We start from the raw sequence: 17,400 nt of genomic DNA, 5'->3' as shown, positions 1-17,400 counted from the left end.
TCATAAGTGGTTTTTGTGCTCCAGGTTTCATTATTTGTGGTTCCTTTTGGACAACGATCAAATTGGCATAATATAAACTTGGAATTATCCACTCCCACTTCATATATCATTCAGTATTTATTCTACTATATATTAGTATAATGCAAAATCCTTTCTTTTTTTTCATCAGTCTTATATCCACTCCCACTTCTTATATCATTCAGTCTTTCCTCACTGTTTCAACTTGGGTAGAAACAGTGAGGAAAGACTTGATGGCTAGGAACATGACCTTGGATAGGAGAGAATGGAAGAAAATGATCCATGTTTACAAACCCAACTAGTATCAGGATTACACTTATTCAATTTGAGCCAGGTTGATTCTTTCACCTTCTTCATGAAAATTTTCTAAAGGATTCATTAGCCGACTCCAACTAGTTTGGGACAAAGGCTTAGTTTAGTTGAGTTGAGTTCTTTTAAGAGAAATATATGAATAGTTTCTCTCCTTAGTAATTGAAAATGCTCTTCTTTGTAGCTATACAAATTGACGTCACTATAAATGTTTGGAGATTAGTTGTCTTTGTAACATCACTATAAATGTTCAGAGATTAGTTATCTTTGACCTTCTAAAATAAAACCCATCCGCAAATATAGTTTTGGGGGCTTCAGTAGGGTTTCCCAATATAAGCCATCTTTTCTACAAGTTCCTGAGTATTTTTTTCCATCTGTCTGCTTGGTGGTTTAATTAGGTTTCCCGATAACTCTATAGTTCCTTTTCCATTGGACCATCTTATCTAATGGCAGCCAATTTTATGAGCAAATCTCATCCGTTCATTGGATTTCTTAACTCTTTAAGGGAGTCCGATGTCCTACAGGTTAGGATACAAGGGTCACAATCTTGAAGTCACATGTTTGAACTTCATTTCCACACTGTCGTCCAGCAGAAAACATGTAAAAAAGCCACAAATAGGGAAGTTTCATTTCACTCGTCCATCTGACATGTTATAATTTGTCTTCATAAGGTTTTTGTTGGCTCAATTTTTGCTTGATTGGCATCATGTCTACCATATGTCGACATGTAATAATGTGCAGGTTTAGGTTGGGATCAGAGGACTTTATAAGTGGAGGAGAGTTTTTGGCAGTGATTGATTCTCTTATAATATTTAGAAAGTTGACCAGTGATTATGGGCTGCAAACAGTCCAAGGCGCATCGTCGCAATCTTCACAAGCATTCCTCATTTGATGATGGTCAGTCATCATCGTGGGGTACTTCACCCCACGCTTCTTTCTTTGGGAACTATGTAGAGTCCGGCATACGCGGACCTCAAAGTAGCTATCCAGGGATTGCCGACAACTACAACTCAGTTGATCCAAGGATTGCCCGCAACTACAAATCATTTGAGAAGGTATTATAGAACTCATGCATAATCTTTTTTACACAGGTGTACCTTCTCTGTGGAAATTGCTTTTCTATGCATTTCATAAATCTTGAAATTCTGAAATTTATGGTACTTCTCCAGTCATGTTTATCCACACCACAAACAGATGAATAGAGAGGTTTCTAAGAACTTATTTGTTCACTTTGGGAAGAGTTGCGTTGGTTATGTTTATTATGATATGATCCGAACAAAACATTAAACAGAATGAACTTTTCATGAAAATTTGCAGAATTTTTAGGAAACCACGAAATTTGTAAAGATAAGCTAACTGTAAGTTCGTATTGTACAGCTCAAATTATTAACTGCCTGGTGCAATCACTGCAGAAAACATCCTAGATTGGTCAATTCTGGCAATCCTGGTGAAATTTTGGGTTATTATACACTTTGATCCTATGTTTATATACTAGATCGGGAAGTGTCGAACCATAGGAAATTGTGTTTTTGTAGGCATGGTTTTAAATTTTGACCAAAATTCGAAATCCGGATTTCAGTCAATACCGAAATCGAAATCGGTAATACCCGAAATGTTACTTTATTTCAACCGAAATTTCGAAATTTCACCAAAAAAATCGGATTTTATTCATTATTTAATATTTCCCCAAATCCCAGCCTAAATTACCGTAATTTCAGCCGAAATTTCGGTTTCGGCGAGGAGTGAAACGCATTCCGAAACCAAAATTTGAAACCATGTTTGTAGGTAAGCTGGGACGACCCCATAATCTCATGCTTGCAACAGAAAAGCATATTCCAACTGAGATACAGATTTTGTGTGGGAAATTATGTCATCTTCAAATAGTTTCCTTTTCTTCTCTCCTTAGAAGATATGTTTTTTCTTCCGAGCAGTCATACTGTCAATTTGGTAATGTTTTCGCAGTATTGGAGCGACATTTAGAAAATCATACACCTCTGATTTTCATTTTTTAACTAATGATGTCGTTAGATAAACGACAGCCAAGTGGTCAGATATAGTATAGACACTTCATCCTTCTGACACGGGAATATATTTGAAGGAAAATGAACTTTCTTTCCAATCATACGTTTACCCTATGATTGGAATTTTGTCTGACAGGATGTAATTGCTTTCCTTCATCAGATATATTCATAACAGAGTATATGCGCTTGGTAATTCTACTGGTCTCATTGTCGGTATTGAGAAAATCATACACCTCTGATTGCACAGTATGTATGTATTTGATTACACACATATATATGTATATGATTATTTTCATTTTTTCCTTGTATCCTCGGTAACGGAGGCTCTTGCACACGTTGGTCTTGAATCTTCTGATCTCATTGTCGGTATTGATTTATGTATGATTTTATCATTTTATATATGATTATTTTCACTTAATATACGATTATTTTCATTTTTTCCTTGTATCCTAGGTAAGGGAGGCTCTTGCACGTCTTGGTCTTGAATCTTCTAAACTCATTCTCGGTATTGATTTCACAAAGAGCAATAAGTGGACAGGTGCAATCACAAATCTTGTATTGATAATCTATTTTGCTCTTAATGTCTAGTCGCAGGCTCACACTATAATTCCTTTAACTAAAAGAATTGAATCCATAGATAATTTTATTGCTTTGCTTGGCTCGACTGAGAAAATAATTCATCAGCAAGAAAGTTTTGCTCATCACATAGTATTAGGTGACATTTAATTCTCAGCTTCTTAAGAATGGCCGAGGCTAGGCAATCATTTCCACTGTAAATGAAGATGGATAATAATGGATCCTGTGATCTTTTCTTTGCATGCTGGAGCACGCTTCTATTTTATGGATGAACGTCGGCCAAATGTGTACTTTGTGTAGTTTTCCATAGAATAAATAGAGGCATAAATAGGTACATAAGACGGCCTTTATGCAGCTTTTTCTGGATCTGACGGATCTGAAACCACATTATTTGCAAATTTTTTTTTTCTATTTTACTGGACGTACTTGTGATGTAGGACCCGGACAGAGAAATAGTAGAGAGGGAAGAAAAAGAGAAGAAGAAGAGAATAGAAGGAGAAGAATAGAAGAAGAATAGGGGAAGAAGAGATTAGAAGAAGAGTAAAACTAGAAGTAGGAGAAGAGATGAATTAGAGGGGAGAAAAAGAGATGAAATTAGAATGGAGAATCTCTATTCAATTAATCATCCAAAACTTAAAATCCCTAATACATGAGGCCTATATATAGGCAATGAAACTAAAATTCCATGGAAAATAAATAAATCACTAATTCTAAATACCATGGAAAATAAAAGACCTAAAACTAAAAACATGGAAATATAAATCTTAGAAACAAAAAACATGAAAATAAGAATCCTAGAAACTAAATAACATTGAAATAAATCCTAATGGACAAATATGCCTCTTATTTGGCCAACAATCTGCATCAGTCTCCCCCTCTTGATTAGAACTCGTCCTCGAGTTCTAATCCGCTTGGATCAAATATGTAGACGACCCATGCAAGCAACATGAGTCGCAATCCACCATGGCCTCGAATGTCGTATAAGGCTCGTGATATGCGTGGAAGTGGTATGGAATGCGAGCGTAGCGATATAGAAGACATCATCCATAAAAAATCATAAAGAAATGAACCTCCGAACAAGTAATGTGGCGGGGAATCTAGCAGCGTACTCCTCTTGGAGTGGAGTGATGGCCATGGGTAGTATCAATCCCTGCTCTACAAGATCAATCTCTAGCAAGCGTCGGCAAAACTTTTCAATAATACTATGCTTTGTAGTCTCATGTGGCCCAGCTGAACCAGTCTCTGCAAATGATAAGACTTCCTGATCAATCTGCGTAATAAGCTCCTTTGTGTTAGCACAAAGCTCGACAATCTGCTCAATCTGCTCACAGATAGGGCAATCCTCAACAATATGCTCTCGATCATCCGTCTCAGGTAATGGCCCATCAGTCAAGTCACGCGCCTCTGACTCATGACGGTGCTAGGTCAACTCTGTCAATGGATCAACCTCACATGGCTCTGCCCCAATATCTGCCTCGCCTGTGGAATGTCAAGCTGTTTCTCTAGATGCTCGGCAACCGGTCCTGGGGAAATCTCTGAATCGCCATGCTCGTCGGCGTCGGCCTCATCAATCACTAGACTCTCTGGCTCTATATCTGCCATCCCTAACTCTGTATCTGCAAACAATGGCATCGGGCTCCTCCTCAATAGTTTTAGCAACTTCCTTCTCCCCTTCTTGAGAACTAACATCATCTACATGTGGTAGGGAAGAAGAAGTAGCTAATCAGCTATGCAAATCCAACTCTAGATATTTCTTCGCTGCCTCAATTTCAGCTTCTCGTTCACGGCAAGCTGCGGCTTCTCGTTCACGTCGGGCTGTAGCGTCTCGTTTACGACGAGCTGCTTCTTCACTCAACAATTGTTTTTCATATTGATATGTCAATATTGCATAAATACCCATAAACTCATCACGGACCTCCTCCCATCGACGGAATGGAGGCTTGCCTGCATGACGACGGTCCGTCACTCTGCGTATCCAAGCGACTGGGCTTGTTGCCTCGCAGTTTATCTGGCTCGACAGATGGTTGCTTTAAGTGATCATAGCCATAGTATTTTTATTTGGCTAGATCCGGGGTTGACAGATTAGAGTTGGAGAGCTTGATTTTTTCCTCCTTGAGGTTATTGTATTTTTATTTTCTTTATTTCCTTGTAATCCTTTGGGAGTCTTTCTCGGTCTTCCCTGTTTTAATATAGTTGACTTACCATTTCAAAAAAAGAAGTGATCATAGCCATAGTCCTCATGATATGCATCCAAAGCATAGATCCACCGTACACATGCATCCTTATAATAGCTATAGTGAGTTTGGCCTTTCAAATATCGATTGTCGTACCTATCAAAATATGGAGCAAATGGTGGGGCCATTGGGATCGGTGTCGAAAAATGAAGCAACCATCTGATATGTTTGTCATGTCGAAAGAAACGCAATGCCTTTTTTCGGATCTCAAATCGGACTCCCGGATGACTCAGATCAGTGGTCGGACCAAAATGGACGGATGACGAAAGTTGGCTGAAGTAGAAGTTGCGCTTGCTTATGGCTACGGAGAGTGGGCTCAATATACTCCTCAAGTTGTCCCGGACAACTTTTGTGTTGATGGTGAAATCAAATTCTGAGCGGAAATGGCCCTTATGAAGAGAGAGAAAACGAGAGGGAGGGAGTAGAGAGAAAGTGTAGAGAGAACGGGAGAAAAAATAAAGATTTTTTTCTCTTTTTTTTCTCTTACTGACGTGACATATTAAATAATCTATCACGTTGAATTGTTAAACTAAGGGGGTTGCCAAAGGGAGAAATGGGGGTTAAAAATAACCCTACTTTATAAAGTAATTGATGATTACCTAAAGGGGGTTGGCCAAGAGGAAAAAAAGGGGTGTTTCATTTTGTTTTTTTGTTACCTTAACTGATAAGAAAGCCTTCTCCTACGCTAAGTGAATGGATGTATAAGGCAATTTATGCCTTCACTATACAGATAAGGCTTACTTGTGACTACATGTCACATGCAAACATAAGAAAGAGATGTTTGCCTTTAGGTTGCTTTTTTGTGAAGAAATTGGTTGCCTTCTTTGAGAAGGAACCTCTCTTTTTCCGTAACCCACTAGGTAATGTCTTCTTGAGCATACTGTGCTGCTCCACCAAGCCGATTACAAGTAACAATAAAAAGAACAGCGTTTTCTGTGCTGATTTCTGGGTAATGGAAACAACAATAAATTTCTATTATGGGTGATGGCAAGGATGTTAAGATGGGGTTATGGGACTGTTGGTGTTTATGGGCTATTTTGTAGGAACTCTGCAGGGTATATGGGGCTCTCGGGTGATGGTTTGGAAGCAATTACCAGCAGGTTGCGGCTGGGTTTTGGATGGAAAACGAGGCAATTTTAAGGTGCAGGGATGTATGAGAAAAGGGCAAGGAATCGGGGGTTTGGCTTAGGGTAGCAGGGTGCTTGGAATCAAAGGGGCTGATGGGATGAACTAGGGATTGGTTCCTATTGTGTCCATCCCCACAGAAGTTGAAGATGGGGCTTATGCGTACCTGGGCTGTTTTGGGCACAGGGAGATATGGTTTTGCACCAACAGGGACAGATTAATGTTTTTTGGGGGTGTAAGGTTGATGTGCTGAAAAGGGGATGTTTGATGGCGCTTCGCAGCTCGAACACAGTCACAATCTCGATCTTCGGTGACTTGGACCTTCGCTTTGATACCAAATTTGATGTAGGACCGGGAGAGAGAAATAGAAGAAAGGGGAGAAAAAGAGGAGAAGAAGAGAATGGAAGGAGAAGAATAGAAGAAGAATAGGGGAAGAAGAATAGAACTAGAAGTAGGAGAAGAGAAGAATTAGAGGGGAGAAAAAGAGAGAAAATTAGAGGGGAGAATCTCAATTCAATTAATTATTCAAAACTTAAAATCCCTAATACATGAGGCCTATATATATAGGCAATGGAATTAAAATTCCATGGAAAATAAATAAATCCTTAACTCTAAATACTATGGAAAATAAAAGCCCTAAAACTAAAAACATAGAAATATAAATCCTAGAAACTTAAAACATGAAAATAAGAATCCTAGAACTAAATAATGTGGAAATAAATCATAATGGGCAAATATGCCTCTTATTTGGCCTACAATCTGCATCTACTTGTTTGTTGCTAAGAGAACAGTAATCACCTGCCCCCTTGCTGCAACACCCAGTTTCTTTAAGTTTGATCAAGGATATGGCCGACTTGAACATGATTTTAGTCTATTGGTGTTGATATCTTAGATACTTTTTCTGTGCCGGTTTGTTCATCTTGGTCCTCAAGGTATTTATCATTACTTTACCTTGTTATTAGGTTCAAGATCTTTCAACAACCGGTGTTTACATCACATTGGTGATATTCCAAACCCATACGAACAGACAATATCTATTATTGGAAGGACCCTTTCAGATTTTGACGATGATAACCGCATCCATTGTTTTGGATTTGGGGATGGTTAGTAATAAATACCTGGTTCACCTGATCTATTTTATTGATCTCATTTAATATTTATCCTTTTGGAAGAATATTGGAAACTTCTAAAGCTAACTATGGAATGCGTCCTCTTCAATTTCTCAATCTTGCAGCATCAACCCATGACCGAAAAGTTTTTAGATTTTATCAAGAGGAGAGATTGTGCGATGGTTTTGAGGAAGCAGGGATGCGGTATAGAAAACTAGTTCCTCATATTAAGCTAGCGGGTTGGTATAATCATTCTAGTACTTCGATTTTGTTGGTATTTTCTGTGCATCCTGGCCCTTACTTGGTTGTTCTCCTCTGTGATAGGACCAACCTCGTTTGCTCCGATAATTGAAACAGCTGTTGACATTGTGATGGAAAGTGGTGGTCAATATCATATTCTTCTGATAATTTCAGATGGACAGGTCAGTCAGTATTATTGTGAAGCTGCATTTTTTCCAAGGCTTGCATTCCATTCATTTTCCTTTTTGTGGACAGACTATGATTATACAACTAGCTATTGGTCATGGTAAAAAAATTTCTCCAATTTTATTAAATATCGTGAAAATAATGCGATATCTTGATAAGATCAGATATGAATCCACTATGGTATAAAATATCACAATTTTTTTTTTTTTTTGTTAATGCAAAGAAAATATCTCATTTTTTCATAGCTTTTCTTTTACGAAGCTTTAAAAATTGTTTAAAAATATAAAAACCAAAAGTATATATATATATATATATATATATAGGAGAGGAAGATCCTTGGCCCCTCTTCATTCTCTACAGGGGTCTCTGCCCACATGGAAGCGGGGCAGAGATGGCCGAGAGAAACTGTGAGACTTCTTTATTGCGTTGCGAAGAGAGATCGAAGACGAAGATTTTTTGACAATTGTGACGATAAGGGCGGGCACTGGATGGAAAAGACAGAGAAGGGAACAACCCCCCCCTCATAATCGGTGTCTGATGGTCTTCATCTCCGCTCGAATCAACACTTGACGTCTCGGCTTCCTCCTTCGAGCCGTCTTGCAAGTGCAGGGTCACCCTGGGGAAAGACAGGCTATTCTACTTCTTGGAGGGAGTAAAGCCTTGGGCCCAGGCCGAGTTGCAGCGGCAGCGTGTCCAGGACTTGGCTTCGGCTCAAGCAGCGGGCTAACGGGTCACACTTTGGCCAAGTATCCTACAAAGAGACTCCCGAGAGCCAGAAGTATTGAAGGAATGGCCATAGGAATGGGCCTTACTAAAAATAAGGAATTAGTGGAATATGCCAGAAAGAAAATAGAGGAGCGAGGCGGACATCGGCTCAAACAGAAGTAAATCGCTCATTTGTTTGGGGGCCTCCCCCAAGCCCCCTGTCCTCTCAGTCGCCGAGGGCTCGGACTTGTCCCCTCCGGCACGAACCGTATATCTCAGAGAGGTCGTATTTCTTTGGGTTGGTAGTAATGGAATGCTTTCATTATCTAAAATGAAGAACATTTCCCACCAAAGGATCAGTCCAATAATACCACTCACAGGTAAATAGCGCAATACTTCTTCGTGAGTCTCCGCTATTTGAATATTGAACATCATAACCACAAGGGTTCATGCGCTCGAGCGCAGATAGCTTATCTGCGCTTTAGTGCTGGAAACAGGGGTGGGACCGCATTGAGGGGGGTGGTGATCCTAAGCATTCATTTGATAGGACCCATCATGGATGGGGGGTGTACCAAAAATCAGCTCCATTGGACCCTCTTAGGGTGTCCATTTGTGGGGGAGAAAATGGACAGATACTGTTTGTCCCCAAATCTGCCCATTTTCACCCCACAAATGGACACCCTATGGTGATCCAATGGAGCTGATTTTTGGTGGACACCCTATCCATGAAAGGGCCCATCAAATGCATGCTTTGGATCCCCCCCCACCTCCCCCAATGTGGCCCACCCCTGTTTTTGTGCTCGAGCGCAGGAACCCTTTACACATTCCATTCCTACTTTGTTGAGGGTGAGGACGAAAACACCAGGATGATCCGATGAAATCTTCTTGTAACTCTTGCGCCTCTTCAAGATACTGAACTAAAGATAACTTTTAATACCACTCTCAAACCCTAAAAACCTCCACCCCTAGAGAAGAGTGCTAAAACAGAGGACTCAAAATGTGTGATGAATAAATAGGAGTTATAACCCATTCCCCAACAACCAAGAACCATTAAGATAATGGAGAGATCAACAATATTCTTTAGTCATTATGGCCTCCCGTCTAAGGAAAGTACTAAAGGGTGGGGCCCCCAACCCCAAAAGGCCAAAATCTACAACTGATTGGGGACGAAAACTAAGGGCTTAGCCATAAACAAAACCAACCTTGGCCGATTTGGAGTAGAATTTCAGGAGATTTGAAAGCATGCTGTTTTTCTTCCTTGACCCTAAATTCCCGACCAAAAGATTCTCCAAAATATTTATAAGGAGATTTTCTTTTGATCTTGTCACCCTGGCCAAGAGATTTAAACCATGATTGTAGCCGCCAAGGGCTCGATAATCGAAGGAGTTTCTTACTTTTGAATGAAAACCATCTATCTTGTTTTTCTTGGAAGACAGATCCAGCCAGGCAACTTTCCGCCTAAGGGCAGAAGGATTTGGCTTAACTGACTCGGGCCCCGCCAAGGACAGACAGGATTGACCTAAGTTCCTGTTTTCAGGTCCCATCACACCTTTCTCGAGACCTATCTTAGGTCCAACCTTGGGCGGCACGACCGGAAGATTTGATTAGTTAGAATTGAAATTTGAATTCATCAAGGGAGCCAAAGGCTCACCGGGAGGCCAGCCCTGAAACTCCGGGGGTCGGGCAGCTGGTGAAAAGTTGCCCAAGCTAGTAAGGTTCAAAGAGGTAGAGGATTCAGGAATAGATGAACAGTCACATTTTTTCCCCTAAAGATCAACCCCGATGGTATAAGTTTGATCTAAAATCCTAATTCTAACACAGGAACTTGGAAAGTGCCAACGGGGGCTAGGATTTTGGCCGAGACAAAACTCATACAATGCTGGTGATTGCCTTCCATCTTGGTGTCCACCACCTTACCAAAGAGGCTCCCTATAGCCTCCACCGTTGATACGGCCCAAGCGTGCAATGGCATACCATAAAAATTAACCTAATGAGCTTCCTCACATTGAAGAAACTCCCTTTTCCATGGTGAGAGAGAGAGCAAGTGATTATCCAAAGCCTCAGATCCCATAGCGAGAATCTGTTCTGCCTGCATTTCTGTTTCAAACATAAAAAGGATCTCGTTCTCCGCCAAGATAGAAGGGCATTGTAAAGATGGAATGTCCCAAGACTTTTGTGCCCAGAGCCAAAGGTCCTCTAGGGTCCCATTATGATCTTTCTTTTTACCTATCAGGCAGGCTTTTAGGGTATCCATTTGTACACCCACTTCCCTACCCGAGATAGATAAAGATGGGCTCCCTGGACTCTTATGTGGGAAAATTTTACCAGAATTAGACCATCGATCGTCTTCACCACAATCAACCTTTAGCCGAAAATTTGAGCTAGCACGGGATACCCATTCTGAAGGGTTTTTGGTTTGTTGACACCAACGGCATTTATCCCGCCACCCGAAGTTAAGGTATTTACTAGGAAGCACGGGTACTCTCCCGGGGCTCCCACACCCGCACCGACACGTATGGGGTGCGGGTACGCCCCGGGTACGTCCGGGGTACGTACCCCATTTTTTTGTTTAAAAAAAAAACCAGTTTTGCGTGTCGGGTGCGCACCACGCGTACCCGACACGTCCTGCTTCTTCCTGCTGCTTCTCTTTCCTCTCCTGTACTTCTCTCTACTTTCCTGTACTCGGTATTTAAGTAAATGTCTTTACTATTTTATTGTCCATTTACTTAAGATTTACATGTAAATAACGGAATACCCCCCTTTTGGATTTATTAAAAATAGATTCAACACCCAAATCTAAAAGGAAAAAAGTCAACTCTCTAGCTCTAGTACAAAATTCAAAGAAAAAGGGTCGGGTTAAAATTTTAACATTCTTAACTTCCAAACGGTGGGGTATTTTTCAAATTTTAAAAATTCATAAAATCTATTTTGTCCAAACATTATTAAATCCCAAAAGTCCGGTAAAAAAATTCTCATAATTTGGTCTCTAAAAATTATTCATCTTGTCAGGCACTGGTCAACACACTGGTGACAGACTTTTTTTTCTATTGAATGATGTATTGATGCCTCATGTTATGAAATATGGAACTTAATCACTTATGAAATGAAGAGTAATATTAGAATTTTCCTTGGTGATGTTATTGTTATTTGATTGCTCTACAAATTTTTTTTTAATTTTTATAAATATATAATAAAATATTAAAATATATTATTATATTCGGCGTACCCGAACATACCCGCACCCGGTTTTTTTGGCAAATCACGTACCCACGTACCCGTGTCGTGTCGTACCCGCACCCCGTACCCGTACCTGAGGGTATTTACAAGGAGAGCAAGACCAGACCCCAGATCTGTTACATTCCCTTGTTTTAGATCTCCCTTTGTAGCATCCCCCTAATAGCGTAACGGGTGAGGATTTCGATTTGACTTTGGCTTGCGTGCAACTTCTACATCTTTTCCGCCATCTGAAGTTGTGGTAGAATCAATAGGGGCACTGCCAATCCTTCGACCATCTAATTGAACTCTTTTCGCCAATCCTCCGACCATCTTTTTTTTCAATAAAAACTCTAGTTTCCTCATATATATATAATATCGAGAACAAAATAGAGGAGTACCAATAAACATCTATCTATCTATAATATATACTAACCACGTTTCTTTCCAAGAATTTGTTTTTGGATTACATTTTCCTCTAGAAAGTTGGTTTTGCCACACCATCACAATCTCCAACAAACCCATGCATTGGTTGAGCCCGCCATTTTACCTCATGTTTTGATGGGGTGGGTCTCAAGATCTCCACCGAAACCCATGCATAGGGTAGGGCCCACCATTTTAAGCCTTATATTTTGATGGGGTGGGGCCAACCATTTTGTACCACTTGCATAACAAGCATACCATGTCGAGGCCTACCATTTTACACCTCATGTTTTGATGGGTGGGGCCTACCATCTCCCCAAAACCCATGCATAAGGTGGGACCAACAACTTATGCCTATTTTACACCTCATGTTTTGATAGGTGTGGCCCGCTATTTTACACCCATGCATAGCATGGGCCAAGAATGCTAGTTAGTGTCTTGTAGTTGACGTTCAGGTTCTCTTGGTACTATAAACTGCTTTATACTTTTTGCTTCTAGAGTGCCCAAGCTGATACTCTTTATGTTACCATGACAAAGGTGACAGGAAGCCCCGACGAGGGGCCTGGCCATTGCAGTCCCCAACAGCAGGCTACTATTAATGCGATAGTCAAAGCTAGGTAATTATCCCATTCAACATGATGCAACGTCTTTTATGGTTTCTGAATTGCCTTCACCTCTTGGGTTTCTGATGAATATTTCTCCCTTTGTAGTAAATGTCCTCTGTCAATTGTTTTGGTTGGTGTTGGTGATGGGCCCTGGGACATGATGCGCCAGTTTGTTCACAATATACCCGCCCGGGCATTTGCTAATTTCAAGGTTACAAATCATTAAATGGAAAACTTATGATACTAAGTTCTGTTTAGATGACATTTACAATTCAAATCATAATTATTTTTTACATACAATTTGTGAATTTTATGAAGATCATGGCTAGAAATATTATTTTTGTTACATACAGTTTGTGAATTTTACGAAGATCATGGCTAGAAATATTCCCACTGTCATGAAGGAGGAGGATTTCGCTTTTGCAGCATTGAAGAAAATACCATCACAGTACAAAGCAATATCAGAGCTACAACTGCTGGGGTATCAGCATGGGCTTTATCAGTCATTTATGGCTTAAGATTGAAATTATTTTTCAGCTTGTGAGCAAAGGTTGTCTTCATTTTACTTTTGCAGCCGCCAGTGGAAGACTCTCCCTAAAGGAAGGGTTACTCTCCCTCCTCCAACCAGGAATTATGATTCAGCAAATGCCAGTTCGAGTCACTCACAATCAGGAAGCTTTAGATGTGGTCCTGGCATTTACATTGCTGCCTCCGCTCCACCTGAAAAGTTTTCTAACAATTACTCTTCACCTGAAAAGCCTCCAGCTAATCATCAGAAAATAATACCTGTAAGGAAATTTCAGATTTTGAACCTTTTTTGGTGCATTTAGGTCTTATTGCTGTATGGCACCAAATTTCTTGGAGATTTGCGGTACTCAGTCAAAGGTGCTCATCGCAGAGTCAATGACTCATGATCTAGCTATATTTTAGATCTTTTAACTCTTGATTCATTGTTCCCAGTTTGCTTTTCAGGAACTCCAGGAAGGGAAGAACATTTTGCTAATGTTTTGATTTTTTTGAGCTCACTTGAAAACTTGTCAGGACACGTGCCTTTTTCATTTTTTCTTAATTTTTTATTAGTTAATATTATACTAAAACGTAAAGCTCATTAGATCATAAGCACACTAGAAATGGCTAGAAATGGGAGTTTGAACCCAAAAAATTGTTTTATTGTGTATGGGCATGATTAATTCTACACATTCATTTTTATGACATGCGTATGTTTATGTGTATGTATTGTACGTAGTATTAAACTTCAGTCTTTCAATCTCTAAAAGTCGTCAAAGCAGTAAGAAGTTGCGTTTGTCTGTTTCTGAGTCGGATGCCATGGTTGACCTCTCTATTGTACATCCTAAATCTATGATTTGCTAAGCTGATGACTCATTGCTAAACAGGCATGTTCGGTGTGCCTCTGGAATGCCAAGAACCTCGCATTTGGATGTGGGCATCAGGTAGAGAGAGACATACTTTACTGGTGTTCTGTTCCTGTATTTTGTCCATGAGCACCATAACTGACTAATCTCCATTTTCAGACATGCTATGATTGTGGGAGGGATCTGCAGCGTTGCCCCATTTGTCGATGCCGTATAATCACAAGGATACCACTGTTGTATTAGTGCCATGAAGCCCAACACAAGTCAAAGTTGCCAGTCTCTAATGGGATGCTCGGGTTCATTTTTTGCAGAGGTCCATCTCATAAAGAACAAGTATTCATGGTTGCTCTAATAAAGGTTTCTATCTTACTGCTACTGTTTTGTGTTTACTATTAGTCTAGTTAAATGTTTGAGTCCTCCGAAAGTTTCCGTAAATGTTTGCCCAAACGAAGAGAATTGTTATTTAAGAGAATTGTCATTTATCACGAATGTTATGAAGCGACTTTATACGTGTTTTGTTGTAAGTTAAATTCTGCATTTGTGTGTATCGTTTAACATAAACAAAACGGATGCATTTTCCATGGGTTTCTTTATCTCAATCTTAGAAAAATCATTGCTTGAAGGAACTCAATGGAAGCTACACTGAACTGATAATATACAACTCCATTATCTTCAACTGACCACCTTGTTAAACTACATCAAATGGCGACTTATTGCTAAGCTTCTATCCCTGTAAGCAAGGGTGTGCAAGCGTACATGGTGTAGCAAAAACTAGAATCAAATGACAAAATTAGGAATCACGATTCCCTTGAAAAGATGTGTATTCCTTGTTACATGTCCCCTGATTCAAGATTTGTGATGCTGATTCTGTTCCCTCCAGCTCAAGTGAGCTGCCAAATGGGAAATTGCTCAAATCCCTGAATATCAAGAAACTGTAAAAATGGTTAAATGGTGCAGGAGAATGAGGAACGGGTGGGGAGGAGAGGCAAATGATGTGTGAGGAAATTAGAGTGGCGAGAGAGAAATATATAAAGGGGGAAGGAAGTGGAGGGATGTGAAGGAGTAGGGCAGATGATTGATTCAGTTTTAGAGAGAAATTGAACTGTATGAACTCTATGTTTTGAGGTGACTGACTGTAGCAGAGGTCGTAGTTATGAAGTTGGATATTATTTTCAGATTCTAAAGAGAAGTGGGGTTTGTAGGGTTTTTCTGAATTTTGGCCCTCTGGTTGAAATCTAAAAAGAATGAATAATAATATGTTTCTTAGAAATGCGTTGAAAGAACATGATTCTACTTTTGGACAGACTCCAAAAATGGGAATGAGAATCCCTTGTAACAAATCCACCTCATTCTCCTGTTTTCACGTCTTTCATCCGCTCTTCCAACATAAGAATGAGTTGTCAAATATATGTACCTATATTTTAGCTAGAACTTGGTTTAATGTGCGCACCAAACACCAATTTTGGCGGATTCAGACAAATCAGGGTTTAACCCCAGAATTTAGTCCCAGAATCTTTGCTAAGCGCACCCCTAACTATTTTCAATGTATTTTTCTCTGAATTAATTTTTTCAGTTCAACCACTAACTTAAGGCTTTGTTTGGATTGCATGAATTTTCTGGAAAAGTTTGGTAAGGAAAAATAATTCTAAAATTTCCTACTTTTTAAGGCACCGATAAAGAAACTGACCAACCCTATTCAATTTTTATTTAGTCGGACCTTCGAAATGTTTTTCTTGCAATCCAAACAGGGCCTAAAGGGAGAAAAAGGATACATGCCTAACAAAAATCTGAAAAATAGAAAAAACAAATGGAACACCGTGACTTTTCCCTCACAGTTTTATTTGGCACTCACGTGTACACATCTTATAATGCATTTAAAAGGAAAAAAAAAAACTCTAAGCCACTCTGTTCGAAGATCCAAACTATTCATTTGTTGAGCCTCAATGTAGATAGGTCATGCACCAAAAATCATCTCCATCGAATGATCCTAACCCTCCGATCTAATTCAACGACACCATATATAAATTTCTACGAATCGAAGAGTTAGGATCATCATAGGGAGATGATTTTTGGAACACGGCCCATAAGGCATTTCACGCCTGAGCTGTTGTCTGTGAGAGCTGCCACATAGGCTCAGATGAATTAAATGAACGAGATGAAATTTGAGCCTATGTGGCTGCGCCCACATGCAACAGCCCAGGCGCAAAATGCCTTTTGCAATGGTTCCTAGCAAATCCGTTTCAAAGATATACGTCATTCATTCTTGGGCCCCACTAAGGGTTCCTATGCACAGAGAGAGTAGCGGGTGTTAGAATAAGTAGAGTTTAATAGAGATGGGGCTTACCTTGTTCAAAATTATAGACAATTCAGTTGTTCAACCTGAGACAGAGTGTGTACTGGTTGTACCAGTTGTGGCTTCACAACCGGTAAAAAAGGGGCGAATTTATCAGCCTGCATAAGATTTAGATTAAGGGCATGTTTGGATCTTGGGAAAAGAAAATTTTGGAAAATTTTCAGATACTTTTTTTCTCCAATTCCATTTTTAATAATTTGGTTCACATCTTGTAATTTTCTAGGATTTTAAATTCTATTGTTTGGCTTAGAGAAAAAGAAAACAGATCTGTTTCAATCATCAAAAGGGGCGATGCGTACGAGCCAGGCATTCCCGGATGGTGAGCTAGATGCGGGTGGAAAAGCTCCTCGAGGCTCTCGGAGGGTGGCAGCAAAGGGTTTGGGGTTTAAAGTGGATGGTCCTCGTTGTAAAAGAAAATGGTGTTTGATGGAAACAAACCATCCCCCCAATAATTGAGGAGTAAATTTTCTTGGAAAACAAAATAGTAGGTCATACTCCTTAAATTTTGAAAGTTCAATACGATAATTTTAGGGGAGTGATAAATCGACTCCCAAATATGATAAATCGACTCCCCATGTGTCTTTCTCTCTCCTCTGGGTTAGAGAGAGAAGGAGGAGAGAGATAGACACATGAGGAGTTGATTTATCATTTTGGGGTGTCGATTTATCACTGCCCTAATTTTAAAATTCATATCTAAGGAGTTATCCAAACATCTGATTTCTCATTTTTAAAGAAAAACCAACAGAGTAACTTTCTTGGAGAACAAGATAGTAGTTCATATTCCTTACATTTTGAAAGTTTAATAGGAGAATTTTAAAATTCATATCTAAGGAGAGGTATCCAAACATCGGATTTCTCATTTTTCAAGAAAAACTTTTTTCCAGGAATAGAAAATCCTTAGTATCCAAAC

The 17,400-nt window shown here is 39.7% G+C and overlaps 1 protein-coding gene across 1 annotated transcript; it reads left to right on the top strand.

Annotated features, from left to right (window-relative positions):
- Positions 1-956: 956 nt before the first annotated feature.
- LOC143878188 (E3 ubiquitin-protein ligase RGLG2-like) lies at positions 957-14,682 on the top strand. The gene is made up of 11 exons (XM_077380491.1): positions 957-1,382; positions 2,802-2,886; positions 7,246-7,386; positions 7,518-7,631; positions 7,717-7,814; positions 12,697-12,776; positions 12,870-12,975; positions 13,118-13,245; positions 13,339-13,552; positions 14,159-14,215; positions 14,297-14,682. The coding sequence occupies exons 1-11, from the start codon at positions 1,161-1,163 to the stop codon at positions 14,378-14,380; spliced, it is 1,329 nt and encodes a 442-aa protein (XP_077236606.1). The 5' UTR covers positions 957-1,160; the 3' UTR covers positions 14,381-14,682.
- Positions 14,683-17,400: the final 2,718 nt, after the last annotated feature.

The sequence above is a fragment of the Tasmannia lanceolata genome, unplaced genomic scaffold (assembly GCF_043159265.1).
Source record: "Tasmannia lanceolata isolate RefF3 unplaced genomic scaffold, GAP_Taslan_0.1 ptg000006l, whole genome shotgun sequence".
NCBI lineage: Eukaryota > Viridiplantae > Streptophyta > Magnoliopsida > Canellales > Winteraceae > Tasmannia > Tasmannia lanceolata.
The sequence above is the reverse complement of the archived record's forward strand: the minus strand, read 5'-3'. Positions and strand labels throughout refer to the sequence as shown.